Source organism: Mauremys reevesii, unplaced genomic scaffold (genome assembly GCF_016161935.1).
Source record: "Mauremys reevesii isolate NIE-2019 unplaced genomic scaffold, ASM1616193v1 Contig86, whole genome shotgun sequence".
NCBI lineage: Eukaryota > Metazoa > Chordata > Testudines > Geoemydidae > Mauremys > Mauremys reevesii.
Genome location: NW_024100902.1, coordinates 34,688 through 59,627, shown reverse-complemented (window position 1 = coordinate 59,627; position 24,940 = coordinate 34,688). Strand labels below are relative to the sequence as shown.

The window sequence follows — 24,940 nt, the reverse complement described above, 5'->3', positions numbered from 1 at the left end:
CCCGTGCCTTTGGCTCCTCAGAGTACGTTCTCTACAAAGGTTCTTGGGCTGGAGGGCCAAGTGCCCCCACTATATCTGAAAAACGTCTGTATGGGGTGGGGGTGGAGGAGCGCCCACCCCATACGGGATCTGCTGTGTTCTCCACTGAGCCCTCATGTGAACCTGGTATTTCTTTGTGTTCACCATGGGCCCCACCAACCTGGCCAGAGCCCGGAGCTAGATTCCCCCAACATTCTAGTTCTGGGGCCACAGGAAGTAGATTCTGTGGGTGGTTTGTGCTCCCAAAAGAGGGAAATGTCCTTGACAGAGATTCGGTCTCCTCGATCCCAGAACCTGGGAAGAGGGAATCACAGAAGTGCAGGGCTGGAAGGGATCTCAAGAGGTCATCTACTCCACCCCCTGCACTGAGGTAGGGCCAAGCATTCCTAGACTGTCCCTGTTGAGTGTTTGTCCAGCCTGTTTTTTAAAACCTCCATGATGGGGAGTCCACCACTTCCCTAGGTCACCTGTTCCAGTGCTTAGCCACCCTTAGACTTTTTCCTAATATTTAACTTAAATCTCCCTTGCTGCAGATTAAGCTCATTACTTCTTGTCCTACCTCCAGGGGACATGGAGAACAATTTGTCACCATCCTCTGTATAACAGCCCTTAACGTATTTGAAGACTGTTACAGGTGCCCCCTCTGTCTTCTCAAGATGAAACATGCCCAGTTCGTTCAACCTTTCTTCACAGGTCAGGTTTTCTAAACTGCTGATCATTTTTGTCGCTGTCCTCTGGACTGGCCCCAGTTTGTTCACATCTTTCTTAAAGCATGGTGCCTGCAACTGGACACAGAGCTCCAAGCTAACACAATTCAGAATGGCATTTCCCTTTTTCACAACAGCATCACACTGTTGATTCATATTCAGTGTGAGATCCATGATAACCCCCAGATCCTTTTCTGCAGTACTGCCACCTAGCCGGTTATCCCCCACTTTGTTTTTATGCATTTTTCCTTCCTAAGTGTGTTACGTCACTTTTGTTTTGACTGAATTTTATCTTGTTGACTTCAGACCAACTCTCCAATTTAGCAAGCTGATTTTGAATTCTAATCTGTCCTCCAAAGTGCTTGCAACCCCTCCCAGCTTGGTGTCATCCGCAAACTTTACAAGCATCCTCTCTTTTCCGTTAACCAAGTTCTTAATGAAAATATTGATTAGTACTGGACCAGGCACACCCCTGGGGGACCCCACTTGAGACACCCTCCCAGTTTGCTAGCGAGTCAGTGATAACTCCTCTTTGAGTATGGTCTTTCCATCAGTTGGACGCCCACCTTATAGTAATCTCATCTGGATCAGACTGGCTTAGTTTGCTTATGAGAATGTCTTGTGGGACTGTGTCAAAAGCCTTACTAAACTTCATATACATCATCATATACTGCCTGCCTCCATCCACTAGGCAAGTAACCCTGTCAAAGAAGGAAATTAGATTGGTTTGGCATGGTGCTATTTGTTATTACCCTATTATCTCCTCTAGATTCTTACAAACTGTTTAATAACTTGTTCAGTATCTTTCTGGGTACCAAAGTTAGGCTGACAGGTCTATAATTCCTTGGGGCCTCCTTGTTCCCCTTTCTGAAGACAGGTTCTGTGTCTGCTCTTCTCCAGTCCTTTGGGACCTCAACCCTCCTAAAGGTTCAGCGATTTCTTTGCCTAGCTCCATCTAGGGTGAATATCATGAGGCTCTGCCAACTTGAATACATCTAACTGACCTCAATTGTCTTTTACCTGTTCTCTCCCTAGTCTAGCCTGTATTCCTGTCCCCTTGTTGTTAATATTGTGTTAAGCATCTAGTCGTCATTAACCTTTTTAGTGAAAACTAAAGCAAAAAAGGCATTAAACACCTTGGCTTTGTCTGTGTCATCCATTCTTTGCTCTCCTTCCCTGCTGAGTAGTGGCCCCACACTTTCCTTTGTCTTTCTCTTGCTCCTAATGCATTTATAGAGCTGCTTCTGATTGTCTTTTATGTCCCTTGACAGTTAGAACTCATTTTTGCCTTTGCCTTGCTGATTTTCTCCGTATGTGCTTGGACTATTTTTTTGGTACTTCTCCTTAGCAATTTGTCCCAATTTGTTTCTCTCAGGTCCTGCTCCCCTGGACCACATCCAAGGAGGTACATGAGCGGCTGAGGGCAGTGGGAAGGATCAGGTGGCTGATGGAATTCATGGGGTCTCAGTGCAAATTCCAGGTGAGCAGCCTGTGACCCTGGCCACCTCCTAACTACACTGAACAGCCTCACGGTGCAGCACGCCCTGGCATGGAAAATGCAGGCCTAGAATAGTGACTCAGCAAGATCCTCAGTAGGAGTCCAATCTAACGAGCCCTGATGTCGATGGGTCTTTCCTCTGACTCCAGTGGGCTTTGGGTCGAGTTCCATCATTCTGTCTCCAAGGACTCTCCCTGCTGTTCCCCTAGCACCAAAGTCTGCTCTGCAGGGTCAATGCATTTACACAGGATTGCCCTGACAGCAGCCTCCGAACCCAGGTGTCTGTTCACCCCCTTTGTCAGATGCCTGTGGGATGCTTTGGCATCAGCTCCTGCCAGGCTGCCAGATGAACGCCCCTTGCTCTGCATGCTCAGGGCCATTGAGCTGCTCCAGATGCTCCATCCCCCCTGTGGAAGGGCTTCCCCTCTGGCAGCTGGAGGGGGTCGCTCGGATGATGTGCCCCCAGAGGCTGGGGCAGCAGAACAGAATGAGGGAGGTGGGAGGGGACACAGTGAAAGGGATGTGCGGGGCCAAAGGCGCCAGAGAACTGGGGAGTGGGAGTGGGGAGGCTGTGCAGACCCCGGGAGAGGAGGGCAAGGGGCTTGGTGCCAGGTGGGGAAGAGCAGGGAGCCAGTGCAGGGGCTGCAGGAGGGGGAGACGAGAGGACAAGGCTGCAGGAGAGAGCCGGCAGGAGAGAGCAGGCAGGCTGGGGGCAGCGCGGAAAGGGAGGGCTCTGGGGAGCTCCAGGATGGAGTGAGAGAGGCAGGATGCAGAGCAGAGGAGTCCAAGGTGACCCCAAGCTCCTGGGCCTGAGGTCAAAGAAGGGAGGGGGATGGCAGAAGGGGCTGGGATTAGGAACTTGCCCTTGAGATGGAGACTGGACGCTAGTTCATTTGTTACCTGGGTCCCCACTCGGGGGTAACGTTTGCTGACTTTGCTGCCCAGATTTCTCCGTCCCTGCTGAGCTTTCCTCAGCCCCTGGTGATGGGCCCCACAGCTCCTCCTGCTCTCATTGTCTCCAGTCTCTCTGCGGTGGCCTCTGCCTCCCCCTGTTCTAACCCATTGCTAGGGCAATGCCAGGGGGACTCGCTGCGCTAGGTCTGCAGGGGTGAGTGACTCCTTTGCTCCTCTCTCCGTCAGGAAGTGGAGGAGTTCAGCGTCCTGGGCCAGCTGGTGGGGTGTCTCACTCTGTGCCGTGCGGAGCAGGAGCAGGAGATCTGCCAATCGGCTGTGGAGGGACTTCGCCACCTCTACTCCTTCATGCTGCATCTAAAATGTAAGAGCACTGGAGACCCTTGTCCTTCCTAAATACACTGACATGGGGTTTCCAACATGAAAACCATATTTATTAAACACTTCCACCTTTTCTGCAACCTTTTAAACAGTCTCCATCTAGTAATGAGCCTACACCACTGCTACGATTTCTTTTGTTCCTAATACACTTTTTTTAAAGAAATCCTCCTTATTATCCTTAGTCCTGCAAGCCATGGAGTTTACCCTGATGTTTACCCTCTATCCATATTCTACTCTTCATAACTCACATAAGAATGGACATACTGAGTCAGACCAATGTTTCATCTAGCCCAGTATTGTGTCTTCAGATAGTGGCCAGTGCCTCATGTTTCAGAGGGAATGAACTGAACAGGGAAATTCTGAGTGATCCATCCCCTGACATGCAGTCCCAGCTTCTGGTAGTCAGAGGTTTAGGGACATGCAGAGTATGGGGTTACATGCCCTGATTATCTTGAACCCAATTATACTTTTAGCCTTCACAACATCCCACGGCAACAATTTCCACAGGTTGCCTGTGCATTGTGTGCACAGATACCTTCTTTTGTTTGTTTTTAACTTGCTGCCTCTTCATTTCATAAAGTGACCCCTAGTTCTCCTGTTATGTGCAAGAGTAAATAACACTTCCCTAGTCACTTTCTTCATACCAGTCATGATTTTATAGACCTCTATCATATCCCCCCTTAGTCATCTCTTGTCTAAACGAAATAGTCCCAGGTCTCTACTACAGACCTATATTGTTATAACTATATTGCTCAGGGGTGTGAAAAATCCACACCCCTGTCGGCAGGAGCACCTCTCCCATTCACCTAGCCAGCGCCTCTCAGGGAGGTGGATTAAGAGCTTGTTTGCATAGGAGCATCTTCACGTAAACTCTACAGCGCCAGTGCAGCTATGGCGATACAGTGTTTGAAGTGTAGACTTGCCCCCCATCTTTTTTATCTCTCCTCATATGGAAGCTGTTCCATCCCCCTAATCATTTTTGTTGCCCTTCTCTGCACCTTTTACAATTCTGGTATATCTGTTTTGAGATGGGGCAACCAGAACTGCACGCAGTATTCAAGGTTTCGGCGCATCATAGATTTATATAGAACCAGTGATGAGCTGCCAAAATCTTAACAACCGGTTCCCTATAAAAAGTTCTGATTTAAGGGAGGGAAGCAGAGGAGGGTCCGGGGTCCCCTGCAGGGCCTGGGGCAAATTGCCCCACTTGCCCTCCCCCCCGCGGCCCTGGAGCTTGCAGCCTCCCTCGTACCTTACCTTGCCAGCAGCTCAAAGCAGCAGGACGACTCAGGAGCTCAGCTGAGCTGCCCAGCTGCTGGCCATGCTGCGGCTCTGCGGGGTGGGGGAAGCGGGGGAGAGCCCGGGGGAGACATCCTCGTGGGGCCGGGGGCCCCTGCAGGGCCTGGGCCAATTGCCCCACTTGTTCCTTCCCTCCCCTCTGGCCAGCCCTGGAGCTTGCAGCAGCCCCCTTCCCCCCCACACTTGCCGGGCTACTCAAAAAGCGGCAGCAGGACGACTCCCGAGCTCAGCTGAGCTGCCCAGCTGGTGCCGGTGGCTGGCCACGCTGCAGCTGGTGGGAAGCGGGGGAGGGGCCAGGGGAACCTCAGCCTCCCCAGCTGGGAATCCTGGGAGCAACAGGATGGTCCAGCCCGCGGACCGGAGTTCTTTGCCCACCTCCTGGCCCTTTAACAACCGGTTTTCCACGGAGGTCTAATTTTAGCAACCGGTTCTAGGGAACCTGTGGGAAACGGCTCCAGCTCACCACTGTATAGAACCATTATGATATTTTTCTGTTTTATTATCTATCCTTTTCCTAATGGTTCCCAACATTCTGTTTGCATTTTTAACTGCCGCTGCACGTTGACTGGATGTTTTCAGAGAACTATTTACGATAACTCCAAAATCTCTTTCTTGAGTGCTAACTTAAACCCCATAATTTTGTATGTATAGTTGGGATTATGATTTCCAATGTGCGTTACTTTGCATTTATCAATATTGAATTTCATCTGCCATTTTCTTGCCCAGTCCCTCTTTTTTTTTAGATCCCTTTGTAGCTCTTCGCAGGCTGCTTTGGATTTAACTATCTTGAGTTATTTTGTATCATCTGCAAATTTTGCCACCTCACTGGTTACCCCTTTTTCTGGATCATTTATGACTATGTTGAACTACACTGGTCTCAACACAGATCCTTGGGGGACCACGCTATTTACCTCTCTCCACTGTGAAAACTGGCCATTTATTCCTGTCCTTTGCTTCCTATCTTTTAACCACTGACTCATGAGAGAACCTCCCCTCTTATCCCATGACAGCTTCCTTTGGTTAAGAGCCTTTGGTGAGGGACCCTGTCAAAGGCTTTCTGAAAGTCCAAGTACACTATATCCATTGGATCACCCTTCTCCACATCCTTGTTGACACCTTCAAAGAATTCTAGTAGACTGGTGAGGCATGATTTCCCTTTATAAAAGGCACGTTGGCTCTGCCTCAACAAATTGTGTTCACCGACGTGTCTGATAATTCTGTTCTTTCCTATAGTTTCAACAATTTGCCTGGTACTGAAGTCAGGCTTACCAGGGATCACATCTGGAGACTTTTTTAAAATTCACTCTCACATTAGCTATCTCATACAGAGGCTGATTTAAACGCTAGGCTACATACCACAGCACTGCACATAAGTCTGTCTGGATGTCTCGTGATAGCTGCAACCTTTGCACCAGGCAGGCAATTTACCATGCGGTTCTCCCAGTCATCACAAACCCAACTGTTTATATGTCTATTGATTGAATCCCCCATTACTATTTCCTGGCTTCTCTTTGTAAGTGGGATTCCCGCCTTAGGAGGGGTAGCCTCAGTGTGAGAGGACATCATGACTTCATCTGGAAGGTGGGTCCCAACTATGGGATCGTCTCCCTCTGCCCCAGCTCGATGTTCTCCTTCCCCGAAACTTTCACCCTCCTCAGCAGCACAGAGGCTGTCAGACTGGGGGTGGGACTACTCTACTGCATCCCTAAAAGTCTCCTCTATGTACCTCACTGTCTCCCTTGGCTCCACCAGTTCAGCCCCTCTGGTCTCCTGGTCTCCGATGGCCAGTAGCTCCTTGGGCCAAATGCCCACATATGCTACCTGCCCACAGGGCTGGTAATCGTACATGCTGCATTCAGTGCAATCAACTGGAGAGCCCCACGCTGCTGCTGCCCTTCTGCCTGGTTTATTTTTACTCTTCCAGGGGGTTTAGTTTGTTTAGTTTGGGGGAGGGATGGGGGAACAGGTTATTGGCCTGAGTTTACAGTATGTTTGTTAGATGTACTTGTCTCTCACACACCCTCTCTAAACTTCCTTGCAAAACTCCCGTTTGCTAACCGAAGGTCTGATTTATATTGCCTGTTGTCTGTTTCCCCTCCCTGGGTCAGCTGAAAGTCTGAGGAAGCTCGGTGCAGAGTATCGGCAGATCCTCAAGAACAGTCAAGTTGAGACAGCCTTCTGGGTCACCAACACCAGAAATATCACATTGGTAACTACAGTCAGTGCTTCCTGGGATTGTTGTGCCCAGAGTTATCAGGAGTCAGAAATTAACACCCTAGGAGTCAGGGGGAAGGGACAGACTAACCCCATCCAGCTGGGACAGAGACCTGCCTATGGCCCACTCCACCTCATAGAATAATAGACCTCAGGAAATTATCTAGTCCAACCCCTTACTCAAAGCAGGACCAACCCAACTAAATCATCCCAGCCAGGGCTTTGTCAAGCCAGGCCTTAAAAACCTCTGAGGATGGAAATTCCACCACCTCCCTAAGTAACCCATTCCAGTGCTTCACCCCCTCCTAGTGAAATAGTGTTTCCTAATATCCAACCTAAACCTCCCCCACTGCAACTTGAGACCATTGCTCCTTGTTCTCTCATCTGCCACCACTGAGAACAGCCGAGCTCCATCCTCTTTGGAACCCCCCTGCAGGTAGTGAAGGCTGCTATCAAGTCATGTGCCCCAGCCCCCGCATCATTTTCATTGCCCTCTGCTGGACTCTCTCTGATTTGTCCACATCCTTTCTCTTGTGCGGGGCCCAAAACTGGACGCAATACTCCATGTGTGACCTCACCAGTGCCGAATAGAGGGGAATAATCACTTCCCTCCATCTGCAGGCAGTGCTTCTACTAATGCAGCCCAATATGCCTCCTTACATGACACATCCCAAGATGCAATGGGGCTCATCCAAACCTGATCCCAGCTCCTTGTCAGGTTTCTGGGAGCTTCCTCAGAGATTAATGCAATAAAAGGCATCATTGCATCTGCGCATGAGCGCCAGCCCCTGCTGAGCACTAGACAGTGTATCCGTGCTGCGCAGTATTGTGCCCCCGTGCACTGCCACGCTGGCCTCTGCCATGCATGACAGCTTCCGATTGCTGGCTGGGTACTGTGCTGCCCAGGTGCAGTAAGCCAGGCCTGTCCCGGAAGAGTGGGGTTTGCCTGCACTCCTGGCCGGGCCAGTCCTGGCTGCTAGGCCACTGACCGGAAACGCTCTGGGCAGCAAAGGGGTTTCACTGCGCAGTTTGTTTCAGATTTTTGGGAAGTACTTGGAGCCGTCTGAAGGCATGGACTTTCTCCTCACTGCTATCGACGGCATGAGAGACTCCAGCGTCCATGACGCAGTGACGGCCAGGAACATGCTGCGTACGATCCTGGAGGTTCCCGGCCTCCGCTGGTGGAGGGTAAGAGCTGCAGTGAGAACACTGTGCTGGGGGAGCCCATCCGTGGGAGACTCTGTCTCTGGATGCTAGGCATTATTGGGGGGCAGTTCTCTGGCCTGTGAAATGCAGGGGGTCAGTCTAGGTCAGGGTCAGCAACCTTTCAGAAGTGGTGTGCCAAGTCTTCATTTATTCACTCTAATTTAAGGTTTCACGTGTCAGTCATACATTTTAATGTTTGTAGAAAATCTCTTTCTATAAGTCTATAATAAATAACTAAATATTGTTGTATATAAAGTAAATACATTTTTTAAAATTTTTAAGAAGCTTCATTTAAAATGAAATTAAAATGCAGATCTCCCTGGACCGGTGGCCAGGCCCCGGCAGTGTGAGTGCCACTGAAAATCAGCTTGCGTGCCACCTTCAGCACACGTGCCATAGGTTGCCTACCCCTGGTCTAGGTGATCACCATGACCGCTTGTGGCCTTGCAGTCTATGAATCGATAGGCTGGGAACTGGTGCTGTGTTCTAGGCCTGGGGCTGGTGAAGAGGTTCTGGGAGGGCAGATGGCTCTCAGGTGCAGCAGGTCCTTGGCTCCCCAGATCAATAGCCGTGCGAGGAAGCCAAGGCCCCCAACTCCCCATTTCCCTTCCAGATGTCAGAGGCTGTGAGGAGCATTCATAAGCACCTGGACTCCATCAGCGAGCCACTTGCCCGGCAGGAGCTGCGCAGGGCCCTTCTCCTGCTGGGCTACCGGTTCAGCGAGGAGGTGGTCGGAACCCTGCTGGGCTGCTCACTGTCATGTGACAGGTACGGGGCTGCGGCTACCACCACTTGCACTCTGGGTCCCCCGGACTGGTCCCGCTGCCAGAGACAGGGGAGTGCAGAACCCTCCAGAGATCTCCTGCTCCCTGCAGAGCTGCTGCTTCTCCTGGAGGGTTTTGCAGGCTGGCTTGCCCTGGACACAGGCCAATTTGCAAAACCCTGTACGGCATCCCTCGGCCTCTCCTGTGGCTGACACTCAGACCTGGCCCCATGTAACCTGCACCAGCCAACGGGGTCCTTGCAGGAGCAGGAGGGCAACAAAGGGCCGGCCGGTGAGGGGAGACCCAGCAGGCGTGCCAGTGCCGAGGGGTGCAGGAGGCTGGCAGGGCTCTGATCGGGTGCCACTGGCTCTCTCCCTTTGCAGTGTTGCTGCGGAGATGTGGAAGATGCTGACATCCCAGCCCAACACCTCAAGAAAGATCCTTGGGGAGCTGGTCAGCAGGCTGCAGGAGCCGGCTCGGCGACGGTATCAGCTCTCTGAGAGACCGGCTGGCTTCCCCCCCTTGGCCGTAAGTACCAGCCCCTGCAGCAAGGGAAGGAGTGCCGTGTGTCCCCATCATGGCCTGAGGGGGTCTCTCAGTCTCCCACGGGGTATAGTCATTGGGCCAAAGAGAGAGAGAGTGTGACTTTAGCCAGTGCTATATTCGAGCCGGAACACGCCGAAACGCTCTCCTGGTGCTATTCAGCAGCACTCATAGAATCACAGGGTGAGAAGGGATCGCAAAGTCAGCTCGTCCAGCCCCCTGCAACAATGCAGGACTTCTTGTTTCTAACCCACCCTGGACAGATGGCTCCAGCCTCCTTCTGAAAACCTCCAGCGAAAGAGTTTCCACAAGCTCCCTAGGCATCTTTCCCATCGTCCTACTCTTCTTACAGTTAGGAAGTTTTTCCTGAGGCTTAATCTATATCTGCTGTGCTGTAGTTTGACCCCATCGCCTCTTGTCCTGCCCTCTGTGGCAAGAGAGAACAACTTTTCTCTATCTTTTTTTATGGCAGCCTTCCAAGTATCTGAAGACCATTATCTAGTCCCCCCTTAATCTCCTCCTTTCCAAACAAAACATAGCCAGTTCCTTCAGCCTTTTTTCCTTATGGCTTGTGTTCCATCCTCTGATCACCTTTGTCACTCGCCTCTGGATCCTTTCCAGTTTCTCCACATCCTTTCTAGACATTGGTGACCAAAACTGGACACCGTACTCCAGCTGAGGCCTAACCAGCACTGAGTAGAGTGGTACTATCGCCTCCCATGACTTGCATGCTATACCCAGGGGCGGCTCTAGTAATTTTGCCGCCCCAAGCAGGGCGGCACGCCACGGGGGGTGCTCTGGCGGTCGCTGGTCCGCGGTTCCAGTGGACCTGCTGCAGACATGCCTGCGGAGGGTCCACTGGTCCCGCAGCTCCAGTGGAGCATCCACAGCCATGCCTGCGGGAGGTCCACCGGAGCCGCAGGACCAGCGGACCCTCCGCAGGCACTCCTGTGGGAGGTCCGCCGGAACCACCTGCTGCCCTCCCGGCGACAGGCAGCGCGCCCCCTGCGGCTCTCATTGCCGCCCTAAGCGCGCGCTTGGCACGCTGGCATCTGGAGCCAGCCCTGGCTATACCTCTGTTAATGCAACTTAAAATTGCATTTGCTTTTTTTGCAACAGCATCGCATTGCTGACTCATGCTGAGGTTGTGATCCACCACAGCTCCCAGATCCTTCTCAGCTGGTTATCCTCCATTCTGTATCTGTGCATTTGCTTTTTCTTCTCTAAATGTAGCACCTCACATTTGTCTTTGGTGAATTTCATTTTGTTATCTATAGCCCTGTGACGCTGTAGGGAGAGGGATGGATTGACCTGGAAATGGTGTTTAGTTTTACTGGGACTGTCTGCATGGGGGATGGGAGAGCAGGGGATGACTTTAGGTGAGGGTCAGTACCTGAGGCTGTAACCTGAGCCAGAAAGGGGGGTGGGATGAGTCGATACTGCGTACTAAGGTTATTCCCTGTTTACACTGGTGCCCCAGCGCAGCAGCAGCAGCAGCAGCGCAATACTCTTTATTCCTCTCGAGGAGGTGGAGTACAAGCAGCGCTGTAGCCAGGGAGATACAGCGCTGTATATGCCTTGCCAGTGTGGACGGGGAGTGAGTTACAGCGCTGTTGGTGGCTTTATTGTGCTGTAACTCTCAAGTGTAGCCAAGGCCTAAATCCACGTTCACACTCAGGGCTAGTCTACACTTACCATCTGGGTCGACGCGGTGAGTTTGACTTCTCGGAGTTCGAACTATCGCGTCTGATCTAGATGCGATAGTTCGAACTCCGGAAGCACCGCAGTCAACTCCGGTACTCCACCAGTGCAAACGGCGGTGGTGGAGTCGACGGGGGAGCCGCGGAGTTCGACCCCGCCGCGTCTGGACGGGTGAGTAGTTCGAATTAGGGTACTTCGAATTCAGCTATGCTATTCACGTAGCTGAATTTGCGTACCCTAATTCGAACCCCCTTTGTAGTGTAGACCAGGCTTCAGCCATGCTGCATGAAATCACACGCGTGGAGCTGAGCAGTGGTTTCAGCTCAGCTGGCACTTCTGACCAGTATAATCAAGAGAGTCATGCTAGGCATTGACAATTCCTGTCAGTGACAGACCAGATTGGTTACACAGCTGCCCTACCTCCTTTTCACTTTATCTAAGGCCTTGGCCACACTTGAGAATTACAGCGCAATAAAGCCACCAACAGCGCTGTAACTCACTCCCCGTCCACACTGGCAAGGCACATACAGCGCTGTATCTCCGTGGCTACAGCGCCGCTTGTACTCCACCTCCCCGAGAGGAATAAAGAGTATTGTGCTGCTGCTGCTGCGCTGGGGCACCAGTGTAAACAGGGAATAACCTTAGTATGCAGTGACTGATCTCCGGAAGCTTCCCATAACCCTTTTAAGTGAAGGTTCCGCTCTTTGTTTTGTTGTAAACTCTGGGCTCCGGGAGCTGCTTATCAAAAAAACAAACCCAGCTCCTGTTTGCTGTAAATGAGCAGAGGCAGAGGGCTCCCTTTGGAAGGCCCACAGCTCGTGTTTGCTTGAATAGAGGGGGAGGGAGGAGGGTCCGTTTCGGCGAGCGGCTGCTTATCTGGTCTGTGAGGAAAAAACAAAGAGGTGCTGTTCACTTTCAGTGAGTCAGAGAGGGCTAGGGGAGGGGGTTGGAACTTGCAAGGCAGCTGCTGACACAGTGTTGGCTCCAAAAATCCACTCTCTCTCTCCCCCACGCTCCCTGTCACACTCCACCCCCCCTTTTGAAAAGCACGTTGCAGCCACTTGGAACGCTGGGATAGCTGACCATAATGCACTGCTCCCAATGCCGCTGCAGATGCTGCAAATGTGGCCACAACAGCGCACTGGCAACTGTCAGTGTGGACAGACTGCAGCGCTTTCCCTACTCAGCTGTACGAAGACAGCTTTAACTCCCAGTGCTGTACAGCTGCAAGTGTAGCCATACCCTCAGCCACATGACTATGATTGTGAATGGAAATGTAGCAAGGGGCTTATTCCGCATACGTCATCACTCACGTTTAGCAAGCTACATGGCCCTTCATTTTCCATGTGGCATCCTCTCAGCTGTGCCAGAACTTGGCTCAGACATCCTTGTTCTCCCTCTGATTCACAGACACAGAAAATACAATATGGAGAAAGACGCTTTGTGGAAATATTTGTAAAAATTAGATCAATGCATTACAGCAGGCCTTTGCTACTCCAGCCCGTTATGCCTTGATGGATTTTGTGTTACTTGTGTAGCCTACTAGCTACATTTAAAATAAACTTTTATTATTTCAGCCTGATACAGTAATGTCTGTAGTGCAGCAGCATGATTTATTTTCTATTTTCATTAGCCTATAGGCTAAAGTAAAAAGAAAACTTGCTACGCATTCATTGGTTTTTTACCACTGTACTGTACACTTCTGTCTAGAGTTATATCTTTTACATATTCTATTGTAGACACAGTAATGGCATTTCTATTGTATTCTATTGCATACACAGTAATGGCATTTCAGCACAATGATTTCAACATTTAAAATAAATTGAATAGCTACTATGGGGGGGGGTGTACAATTAAAAAAAAATCCAATACCTTGTTATTTTGGACAGCTGGCCTGTCTCCAGCCATGCCTGGTTTAGCCCAGGATTACTGTACCAGAAATTCAGTAGACAAATAAAATGTGAATTTCTATAATTCATATTGAAGAAAATCAGTATTTTAGTGGCATTCCAGGACCTTCATATTTTCGACTACACCACTGTCTCTAGCCCAGTGGTTAGGGTACCCAACTGGGAGACCTGGGGTCAAAACTCTGCTCCAATGACTATTTAAGTGTTCCCAAGTAGAGATAGATACCAAATTCCCTTTAGGGGTGGGGCTTAGGCCACATCCCTCTCCTCCGCATTTCCTATTGGTTGGTTTAGGCAGCTCCTCACTCTTAGCTTCATAGAGTTCAAGGCAAGAAGGGACCTCTGCGATCATCTAGTCAGATCCCTGCCTGACACAAGCCAGAGAACTGCCCCAGATCATTCCTAGAGCAGGTCTTTGAAGAAAAACATCCCATCGTGGTTCAAAAATAGTCAGTGATGGAGAATCTATCACCACCCTGGGTAAATTCTTCCAATGATTAATTACTCTCACTGTGATGTTTATGCCTTATTTCCAGTCTGAATGTCTACCTTCAACTTCCAGCCACTGGATCATGTTAGACCTTTCTCTGCAAGACTGAAAAGCCAATTACTAAATATTTGTTTCCCAGGGAGATACCTATAGACAGTAATCAAGTCACCCTCAACCCTCTCTTTGTTAAGATGAATAGATCGAGCTTCTTGAGTCTCTCACTATATCTCTCACCAGAGGTCCTGATTTTTATAGGGACAGTCCTGATTTTAGGGTCTTTTCCTTATATAGGCTCCTATTACCCCCAACCCCTGTCCTGTCTGGTCACCCTATCACTATAAGACATGGTTTCTAGTCCTTTAATCATTCTCATGGCTCTTCTCTGAACCCTCTGCAATTCATCAACATTCTTTTGCATTGGGGCACCGGAACTGGACCCAGGATCCCAGCAGTTGTCACACCAGTGCCAAATACTCCCACTCTAGATTCTTCTGTTTATTTATCCCAGGATCACATGAGCTGATTATCCACCAGGACTCCCAAGTCCTTTACAGAGTCTCTGCTTCCCAGGATAGAGTCCCTCGTCCTGTTCCTAGATGTATTCATTTACAATGAGCCATATTAAAACACATACTGTTTGATTGCTCCCCAGTTTACCAAGTGATTCAGATCGCTCTGTATCAGTGACTTATCCTCTTCATTATTTACCACTCACCCAATTCTTGTGTCATCTGCAAACTTTATCAGTGATGATTTGAGGTTTTCTTCCAGGTCATTGATGAAAATGTTAAATCGCGTAGGGCCAAGACCCGATCCTGCAAGGACCATCCTGAAACACACCTGTGCAATGCTGATTCCCAGTTTACAATTACATTTTGAGACCTATCAGCCACTTTATAATCCAATTCATGTGTGCCACGTTACTTTTGTAACTTCTAGGTTTCTGATCAAACTGGAGTGCAGCGCCAACTCAAGCGCCTTACAGAAGTCTACATACATTATGTCAATACCATTTCCTTTATCTACCAAACTTGTCATCTCATCGAAAAATTGTTGATTTGCATTAAATAAATTATCCTCTTTAATTCTTTATTAATTGAATCTTATACCAGCTGCTCCATTATCTTGCCTGGGATCGATGTCAGGCTGACAGGCCTGAAATTACCCAGCCCATCCCTTTCACCCGCTTTAACAATTGGCCCAACTGACTCTCTCTCTGGAGCATATACGGAGCCTGGGCACTTAACCCAGGGCTGTGAGTCCACTGGGCAGCAGGGCACATGCAGCTGGGCATGGCCACGCTGGGCCGAAGTCCCTTGTGTGGTTCTAGCCAAGGTCTCACAGGCTAGGAATTGAACCCAGCATCCCAGGCCTTAGCCCCCAGCCCACCCCCACCCCTCTAGGTGCCCTGGGGGAGCGTGGGAAGGACGAAATCCCTGCAGTGATGTCTGTCTCCTGTTCTTAGCTGCAGGCCACAAGAGCCCTGTATGTGATCCTGCAGGAGCAGGCCTGCAGGCAGGAGGTGAAGGAGCTCTTCCCTCAGCTCTACGTCGCGCTGCTCTTCCACGTCACCCACACAGTGCAGCACACTGCTTCGCAGGAGAGGGAGCATAACCAGGAGGACACGGCCGCACCCCTCAGCCCCGTCAGGTACCGCCAGCCCGACACCCAGCCTGGGTTCTGCAGCGTCGCCCGCAGGCACGCGGCAGGGCCTGGCCTGGGCTCACTCAGTAACAAGAGGCTCGCTCTGCACACAGGTTTGCGGTGAAGGCCATGGAAGCTTTGCTTCTATGCGCTGGCTACAAGGAGCAGGTCACCTTCATGATGAAGCAGGGCGGCTGGGACCTGCTCATGAGCTCTGACACGCACCACAAAGGTGTCTGCCTGCTTGCCCGGTGAGTGCTGCCCAGAACCGATCACAGCAGCAGCTCCCCTCCCTGGCCCAGGACACGGCCACATTGCCTTCCCTGCTGGGTGAGACGCGGCTCCCAATCGCCTGCATGGAACAGGCCGCAGCCTCTGTGCTGTTGGCCAAGGGGTCAGTCGGCTACTTCTCCACCCTGCGCTGCCTGGCGTAAACCGCTTCCTGCGTGGCTCTGGCAGGCATGGCTGGGCAAAGACAGCCTCCGCCATGTCTTTCCGCAGCGTTGGTGTAGCCCTGTCAGGCCCAGCACATGAGAGAGACAAGGTGGGGGAGGGAATGTCTTTGGTTGGCCCAGTGACTGTGGGTGAGAGAGAAGCTAACACAGAAAGCTCCAGCGCTTGTCTTGGGTGAATCTAAGATATTCTCTCACCCACCCTTCTGTCTCTCATCACCCAATATCTGGGCACATGAGGAAGACCACCGACCCCACCGACACCCTTCTTTGTCTGCAGTTCTCTTGCAGCCACAGCACTACGTGCTCAGAGCTGGCCTCATGGAAGGGCTCCCTGTCGAGTGATTAAGGGTTTGGGTCTCTAGCACATAAGCCGCTGGGCATTTTAAGCCAGCAGGAACTAGTCCGTGCCAGCTGCGCGTGACTAGTCGCCCGGGATCCCCTGTCCTGGTTAGATTCATAAATGGAGGACCAGTCCTTGCCCACCTTGATGATGTGGTGTTTGTGTTTCCTATGCCAGGGCCATGGTTTCGCTCAATTTCCAGGAGCGAAACTGGATTTTCTACCATCTGATGGCCATCCTCAGCGATCGGGACGATAGGCGGTACGTCCCGGCCGTGGCGCTCTTCATTCAGGTGAGCCTCACCAGCGGGTGAGGGTCGTGAGAAGAGCCCCGGCCCAGCGGTGACTGGGGCATGGGGCTGACCTATGGCCAGGGACAGCAGATTTGTAGAAATTTTGGTGGTGCTCAGCAGAACCTGCCCCTCCAAACTCTGCCCCCCTAAACTCTGCCCCCAACCTGCCTAAGTCTCTGGGAGGGAGTTTGGGTGGGGGAGGGGGCCTGGGGTGCAGGCTCTGGGATGGGTCAGAGGGTGGGAGTGCAGGAGAGGGTGGGGATGCAGGCTCTGGGAGGGAGTTTGGGGACAGGAGGGGTGTGTGGAGGGAGGGGCTGCAGGCTCTGGGAAGGAGTTTGGGGGCCAGAGTGGGGTCGGGAAAGGGGTGGGGGGGCAGGCTCTGGGAGGAGTTGGGAGGGTGCGGCGCTTATCTGGGGCTCCTAGGCAGGGCAGGCCGGGGGCCCTCCATGTGCTGCTACCCCGAGGCACTGCCCCCACAGCTTCCTACTGGCTGCAGGGGCACGCCCACCCCACCCAGGGGCCACAGGGAGGGGCTGGCAGCCATGGGAGCAAGCAGGCAGGAGGCCGCTCTGCTGCGCTGCCAGTGGTGGTGGGGGCCCCAGGCTGTTTTAAATGGCCTGGGAGACGTGGGGGGAAAGGTGGGGCTGAGGCCCATGGTGCCCAGGCACCATGGGCCAATGGAACTTGCCGCTCATGCCTATGGCCAGGAGAGGGGTGGCCCTGAAGGCCCTGGGGGTGGGTGGGTGAGCAGGGGCAGGGAAAGCTCCTACAACCCTAGGGGTGGAGTCACTCAGTCTGGGCATTGTTACCTGTCCCAGCTGGTGTCATGGGGCTGGAGCAAGGCCCAGGGTCAGGTGTCTCTTGTTCCCCAAGGCTCAGTTCCATAGAATGGTCCCTTGTGTGACCTCGGCCCTCGAGCCCCCTCTGACATCCGTGTGCCATGCGCAGGCCGGGCAGCCGCCTGCCCATTCATGGCCAGTTCACCTGCCCCCCGCAGACCGGGCGACCCTTTGGAGCACAAGGCTGCAGACCCCACCCCCCACACCACTGCTCCGTGTGCAGCTGAGCCTTAGTGAGGGAGCAGGGCAGGCCTTGATCTCAGCTGGAGCCTCGAGGGGCCGTCGCGCTAGCAGCGTTTCAGTGGGGCCCACACAGTGACCAATCGCGATGCCCTGCATGCAGCCCATGCCGGGCCTTGGCCAGTGGAGCTAAGGGCCCCGTGGCAGAGATGAGTCGCGAGAGGCCAGCCCCGTTCTCTAGCTTGATTTGCTGTTGGTGTGTTAGCTCCTCCAGTGCCCTGACCTTGGCTACGGGCTGGAAGACGCCATCGTGGAGGAGATGAGCAGGCAGCTGAGAGACCACCAGACCGTGGTGCGCTGGTTGGGGCTCAAAGGCCTCCTCAATCTGGCCCGTCTCCCAGAGAAGGTGAGAGGGGAGGAGGGCTGGGGGATAAACCCAGAACCGCAGGGAGCTGCTGCAGGGCTGGGGTCATTGAAACCTTCCCAGGGGGTATGGCCCTGGCCTGGAGTCAGGAGCCCTGGCTTCTATTCCTGGCTCTGCCACTGACCTGCGGGGTGCCCTTGGGCAAGCCCCTGCCTGGCCTTTGTCTGCTGTTCTGCAGGGCAGGGCCTGGCTCCTGCAGGGTGCGTCTCTAGGTGTGTGGAGCATCTGGCACAGCTGGGCCTGATTGTGTCTGGGGTCTCTGTGATCCAAAGAACCCTAGCACTAGAGTAGCAGCAGAGCTGCAGACTCTAGACCCCCAGGGATTGCTGGCGACCCCAGTGATCAGGGACGCTTGGATAGAGCCATTTCACTACAATTAGGAACCATTTTTTCCTACAAATCCCCTTTTAAAGCCTCATAGGTTTTAACTGTTGACGTCACGGCTCTGTCCCGCAGCACTCGCTCCTCTGAAGAGCTCTGGAAGGGCCTTTTGCTGCTAAGATCTCATAACAAGTTTGATACCCACAATATAGTGAAGGCAGAGAAAGTCCTTGGGGCTTAAATACACAGATCTGACAGCCTGGTAAAGAGGAGACAATCTGAAGGCAACTCTTGTTAATGATAATTTACTTCGCCTGAGAATAGGGGGTCAGTCCGGTTTATTAAACCCGGACTATGACTAGATCAGACATGGAGAGGGCGTGACTGTAATTCTCTTTGTTACACACCATTCCCATCGTTCCATGCACTTCAGCCTGGTTTTCACTTGCTCGTGGTTCATTTTCCTTTCTGGAACCGGTTAGCCTGTATATGACCTATTTTTTCCCTGATGCCGGTTGAGATTTTGTGGGGCTGTCTTTGAAAGGTTGAAAAACCAAATACAGAAATGACTGAATCTGGCTTTTAGTAACAGACTAACCCTAGAACTAGTGTGCAATATTGGCTCCCTCCCCTAGGCTGGGCTGTAAGGACCAGGATTCAGGAGAACCCAGGTTCGGTTCCTGGCTCCGCCAGACTCCCTAAGTGACTGTGGGCGAGTCACGTAACCTCTCTGTGCCCGAGTTCCATGTCTGTACAATGGGGATAGAAATCCTTCCTTCGTGTGTCTAGCCTGTAAGCTCTAGGGCAGGGACCGTCTCTGACTGTGCCTGGAAAGCCCCCAGCACAAGCCCTTATTGCAGACAGGCCCTCGAGGTGCTATTTGAACAATAATACACTTGATTTATTTGGGGTCAACGTGTTGTGTAGAGAACTTCCCACGGATGATATCTGCTAATAAAAACCATCCCCTGAGATCTGGGGGACAAGGAAGCAGCTGCTTATGTTGCAGGTTGCCAGACCCACTGCCCGTGATCTTAGCTGGCTGTGCAAAGGCTTTGAGGCTGTAATATGTCTCTGGAGGCAGGGGCGCTGGAAGACTTTTTATAGTGGAGGTGCTGCACCCCCCCCCTTACCCCTGTCCACACACCCCTCCACCACTAGAGCTTTGGTCAGGAGCAGGGCCATGGCTCCAGGAGGCGGGGGCGGGGGATGGATGGGGCAAGGGGACCAAGGCTGGGGCCATAGCTGGGGGTTGGCGCAGGGCCGGCAGCTGGGACCCTGTGTGTGGGGCCAGGAGCAGAGTCCTGCGTAAAACCTGGGAGTGCTGCAGCACCCCCAGCACCCCTAGCTCCCATGCCTCTGTCTGCAGGGGAGGCAGACATTGTTTTGGAAATGGCTTGTTGGGTCACTGGAGGGTGTTTCGTAAAGCAGCTCCTTGTTTCACACAGGTGGGGAAACTCCAGCGTCTGCTGCCAGATGTCCTGGAGCGACTCCAGGAGGTAGACAGAGCCCTCATCCGCAAGGCCATCGCCGTGCTGAAACACCTCCTCGCCGGCATGGACAGGCAGAGCGCCAGCTGCGCGGCTGTGCAAGTGGCTGAGCAACTCCTGCCATTGTTTGATGATGTAAGGCCTGGCAGCTCACAGGAGATCCCATCAAACTGCGGACATGTGAATGGGGGCTAGGGGGTGGGCTAGCAGGGCCTGTGCTATGGTCCTAGCCAGAAAACGGATTGTCATAAATCATGAGCCCATTCCCGCCTTCCTCTCACTCTCCATGAGAGCACATGGCAGAAAGGATGGGAACCCTGGTGTCCCGCAGGCCTACTGACAAGGATGAGGGCAGCCTGGGGACGAGGCTCCCCTTGGGGAAGGACGTGCATTCCTGAGCCTGCATGCAGCGAGGGGGCCTCTGCAGCACAGGGTGCTGCAATGCTCTTGCTGGCTTCCAGGGTGACAAGTGATGGTACTTTGGTGAAAATCTGCCCCTCCTTTCCCTGGCCAGGAATCCTACAGCTGGCCTGTCAGCGCCATAAGGAAATGGCTCTGTCTGTAGGTTCTGCAGCTACCGCCCTTTCCTCTCCCCTTCGTTCTCATGGCAGGGCAGCGTCAAAGGAGGGGAAAGTTCTCCTCAGATCTTTTGTACCCACAAACTAGCCCCCGCCGGCGCATTCACCAGACTGATGTTCAGTCCCACACTGGGTGGCGAGATCCAGCAAGCGGGCAGGAGAAAGGGGCCCATCCGTTACTGCCTTCCAGGGGTAATGCCCCAGTGGGGGCTCCTGGAGGGACTCCCCAGCTCTCATACTGCCGCTCTTTATTTAGTAGTGGCACAGGCCTGGCTAAAGCTGTTCCCAGGGTCTCCTGGATCCCCAGCTGGCCAAAGGGACAGGGCAGCCTGGACCAAGGATGCAGGATCTCGCCCTGGGGCGAGCCCTTTAAACCAAACCCCTCTCAGGCCCGGGGGGAACAGAACAGGTTCTTTATGGGGCAGGGGTTATATCCAAATAGTGTTAATGAACACAACACCCATTGTTGTCAGAAGTGTGTTGTCAGAGTGCTACCGGTGTGGTGCTCTGCTTTCTCCTTGTTGATATCACTCGGCTGCGTGCGTGTGTTCCCTCGGTGTGCTACCCCAGCTCTGCAGATAGCTGACACAGCAGACCCGACGAGAACCCCCAATAACCACAGAGTCCAGTAAGATGCAAAGCCACGTCGGCTAGGTTTATTGCGACCTCGGACACAATTGCAGTTCCCTGTAGGTTTCTTAGCCTAATTCAGGGCATACTAAGAGAAAGTGCCTCTTGGCAATGGACCCGGCTCATTGGCGGGACTTTCCACTGCCCCCTCGGCCGGACAAAGGCACCGCCCCAGGGATGCATTCTTATACACAGACACAAACAAGTTACACATCACACCTGACGTATGAGGTACAACCCCTCCACGTAGCACGGTACAACCTTTCTATGTATTTAGGTGCCCCCTTCTACCTTGTACATGTTGGTTCGATCAAAACAACTCTATCCATCATTTTACCCTTTTGCCCCTGTCATTGGGATGGGCCAGCCTGTTCTTTGTTATCTGTGTGGAATGTGCAAGTTTGTGAATGTTCAGTACCTTTTAGATATGTATCAGCCCTTTCCTTGCCAGCTTCTGTGAGCAGGGCCTGCCTCTGGCTCACAGCTTAACTTTGCTTTATATTAGCAAAGTCTTGTTCATTACTTTAGTTCAGGCCTCAGGCCTCATACTGGGCCTTTATCATGGCCTGCACTTACTACACCCATCACCAGGGAAAGGCAAACAGGCCTCAACAACTGGAGGGAAGACCAGAGAGGTGGCAGTTCAACATCTGCCTGTGCCCACTGCAGTGCAGCCCTGATGCCCCCATACCCCTCCCATGTGTTTTGTACAGAGCCTGCCCAGCTGTTCTGAGCTGACCCCTCACCCCACCCCAAACCCCTGGAGGCTGGGTGGCTTCCAGTCATGGCTTCCAAGGCCCCCTATCTGGGAGCTCCTGCACATTTACCACCCCTTGGCCCTAGTTAAATTCACCCCAGGTCCCTGAGCATGGCCCAAACAAACACCAATGTAGAAATTTGCCCCCTATGCCTGGCCCCCTTGGCCCGGCTAGAGGGCTGCTGTGGGTCAACACCAGTGTGAGCTGGGCCTGCAAAGTGGGTGGACAAACTACACCCCCCCTTCGCTCTTTGAATCTTTCCTCATCGCTCCCTCTCTGCCGCCCCTGTCCTGACACTGCTCCATCCTGAATGTTTCCCCTTGGCTGACACAGGCGGGTGCTGATGTCAGTGCACCCAGAGCTGGCTGTGAGAGCCTAGGGGCAGTCTCACCCCAGCTTACTGCTCTCCCTGGCCAAGAAGTTACCAGGCCAGCCCCTCAGCTGGTGGAAATCTGCATCTCTATTGCCTTCAATGGCGCTATGCCCATGAGACTCTGGCCCCAGTTGTGGCTGTATGGCTGGGGGTGAGTTACCAATACCCCCTGCAGGGCAGACATCTCTGGCACAGTGTGCACTTGCCCTGCTGGATGAGAATGACTGTCACAGTGTCTCCTCCCCTCCCTATATCATCTCTTGCAGGTGACCAGCAAGCTCCGGGTGCTCTCCATCACCCTTTTTAAAGACCTGCTGGAGCTTGTAAGGTGGCCCAACCGGAGTGAGATGAAGGAGTATGTGCTCCAGAGCCTGGTCCCACTGCTCCTCCTTGTTCATGATGAGCGTCCCAACGTGTCCCAGGTGAGGCCACGGGTGGAGTCGGCAGCTGAGATAGTTACAGAGCGACCATTTGTTTGGGGGGGGGCAACATGTGACACCCCCCTTTAAAGGGTCTGGCCGGTAGAGGGCAGGTGCTCAGAGCTGTGACAATCAGGCACTCAAAATCACTTGAATGTTGAGTCCAGTAGTGCCATGACCATGGAACCCCACCCAACTGCTGAGTCTTCTCTGCATCCTCTGAGCTCAACACCCCCCTGCAGTCAGGCTGAGAGATTGGGTGGGGCGAGTGGTCGCCTCACCACTCCTACAGCCACTGGCCTCCGCACACTCCCCTGGCTGTGCTTGTGGGAAGAGCACAACCCTGGCCATATCCCTACCAGGAGCAGGGCTACTCAGCCTCCAGATGGTACACAGGACCCAATGTGCCCTTAGCCAAGCGGCCCGGACAGCCCGTACTAGCCATGACATGCCCAAGCCCCTCCCCCCCCATGCCTCTGCACATGCTAGTGCTCATGGCCCCCATCACTTGGGACACAAATGCCACCAGCACTAATGAATTCACCCCATGAGGTGGGGAACTGAGGTGCAGCCTCAAAAATATTGAACCCCCATGGGCATTAGGCACCTAAATCCCTTTGCAGCCCTGGGCCTAAGCAACTTGCCTGAGTTCCTGCAGGGAGAGCTGGGAATTGAGTCAGGTCTCCAGCCATTGCCTTAGCCACACCGCCGCCCTTCCGTGAGCAGCCAGGGCAGGGAAGCGTTCAGCACGCACGGCCTCCCTGGCCTCCGGTAACTAGGCTAGTGGCTTCCAGCTCCCGTAACTGTGTCCGGCTCGCCCCGGCCCCTCTTGTTTTGCAGGTGTGTTGGGACACCCTCAGCAGTGCCGCCCAATTCCTGAGGTGGCACCAGCTCAGTGGCCTCATCCAGCACAAGGAAACCTGGCGAATCTGTGACTGCCTGGTGAGGGAGCCCTCTGGCCATTCACTGCACAGCCCTCGCTGGCAGAAGTGGAGGAATCAGTGGATAGGGCACCCCGATTGCCTGGCTCTGTGCCCACACTGAGCCCCAGCCGCGGGACCACACCTGGCCCTGGGTGTGGTCCCTCTGCGTGATCCTCCCAGCACAGGAAGGAGGGGCAAAAACAGGGCGTGCGCTCCACACACCTGGAAGCTGGCCTGTGGGACGGAAAGGCCTTTAATAATCTTGTTCTCCCTTGTTCTGGCTCCTAGGTGAGGCGCTACAACGGGAGAGCTGATGACTTCCTGTGCCAGACCATGGCCTTCCTGCAGAACCCACAGACTCCAGTTAGGGAAGCAGCCATCAGGTTCCTAGGTAACCACAGAGCAGAGGGGTCCCTTTAGCAGAGGGGCTGGATCTGGTCCCAGGCTCTCCTCAGTCCCTGCCAGCAGCGAGAAGTGACCCCTGGGCTCCTGATTCCCTAATGAAGGCGAAGGGGTGTCAGAAACCCACAGGAGCAAGCTCACCCCAAACTGCCCTGATCGGCTGATAGGACCCCTCTAAGCCCACTGCTCCTCATGCAGTCCCCATTCTCCGCCCCCACCCCACCGTGGGCTCTTGGGAGTGGACCTTCAAGGCGCTGTGCTCTCCTTTGGCAACCAGCCCTGTAGCCATCTCTGGGGACTCGCCCTTTCCCCTGGGGATTCAGGAGCGTGTCCTGGCCAGTGAGGGGCGGGGGGAAGCCGCGGTGCTTGGAGGGTGACAGGCTCTTTAACACCCTCGCTGGGGACGCGGTGATGTGATGAGCTGTTTGTGTGTGTAGGGCTCACTGCCCGGCAGCTGGACCAGGGGAGCCAGAACAAGTTGAACGCCATCTGCAAGAGTGAGTGGTCCCGCTTTGAGTACTGAGCACTAGGGGGATGAATGGCCCAGGGCTGCAGGGTGGGTTCAATCTCCGACGCCAGCAACGTGGTCACAGGCGAGAGCCACAAGGGGATGCAAAATGTAAATCCCCAACCCCCTGATCAGCTGGCCCCTCACCCTGTCGTGTCTGCTGGTTGGCATGTGCCCAGGCACTTAGCCCTGACCTCAGAGCTGCGGCCTGGTAGATCCCCAAACTGGGCCTTAGCTGGCTGGCCTTCGCAGATGATTGCCCCCCCCAAACACAGCCAAAGTGGGGTGCTGCCTCCCCCCTTGCACTCACTAGCCCAGTGTTTGGAGCAGTCACCTCCACGTGGGACACCTGGGGTCAAGCCACTGCTCCAAATGAGGCTGAAGTGACGTCCGGTCACCTACCTCCCTGCTGCGTGTCCAGACCCCTGGGCAGCACAGGGCAGAGCAGCATCTCCACCACATTTGTTCGGGAAAAGGGAAGGGTGGGTGACATAGCTCAGACTCCTCACTCCCAGAGCAGATTCACAGCTGGGCCTCCCAACCGGAGCTAGAGAATGGCTGAGCTCCCTCCTCGGCATTTCCTGGAGGGCAGCAGGGCACCTGAAGTTAGGCGGCGCCTAACAATGCCCAAGCCCCCTTTGTGACTCTCCCCCTCTAGGCCTAAGTGCCCATCTGTGCATTGTGGGGGGAAGGGGGAGGG

At 53.5% G+C, this 24,940-nt stretch overlaps 1 protein-coding gene across 13 annotated transcripts in view; it reads left to right on the top strand.

Annotated features, from left to right (window-relative positions):
- The window catches only part of LOC120394975 (maestro heat-like repeat-containing protein family member 7), a 174,197-nt gene that overhangs the window by 132,884 nt on the left and 16,373 nt on the right, over positions 1-24,940 (top strand). For 11 of the 13 annotated variants that reach the window (XR_005592448.1, XR_005592446.1, XR_005592445.1 and 8 more), the window contains 15 exons: positions 2,122-2,226; positions 3,385-3,520; positions 6,945-7,045; positions 8,089-8,238; positions 8,870-9,024; positions 9,404-9,548; positions 15,130-15,314; positions 15,422-15,559; positions 16,281-16,395; positions 17,680-17,820; positions 19,608-19,784; positions 22,255-22,410; positions 23,248-23,349; positions 23,619-23,721; positions 24,170-24,229. Coding sequence is in view for 7 of the 13 variants with exons in the window: in XM_039519146.1 (XP_039375080.1) it covers positions 2,122-2,226; positions 3,385-3,520; positions 6,945-7,045; positions 8,089-8,238; positions 8,870-9,024; positions 9,404-9,548; positions 15,130-15,314; positions 15,422-15,559; positions 16,281-16,395; positions 17,680-17,820; positions 19,608-19,784; positions 22,255-22,410; positions 23,248-23,349; positions 23,619-23,721; positions 24,170-24,229 (1,969 nt within the window). In the remaining 6 variants the exon portion in view is untranslated. The remainder of the gene's footprint in view (positions 1-2,121; positions 2,227-3,384; positions 3,521-6,944; positions 7,046-8,088; positions 8,239-8,869; positions 9,025-9,403; positions 9,549-15,129; positions 15,315-15,421; positions 15,560-16,280; positions 16,396-17,679; positions 17,821-19,607; positions 19,785-22,254; positions 22,411-23,247; positions 23,350-23,618; positions 23,722-24,169; positions 24,230-24,940) is intronic. The other 2 variants (XM_039519150.1, XM_039519149.1) reach the window with 2 other exon arrangements.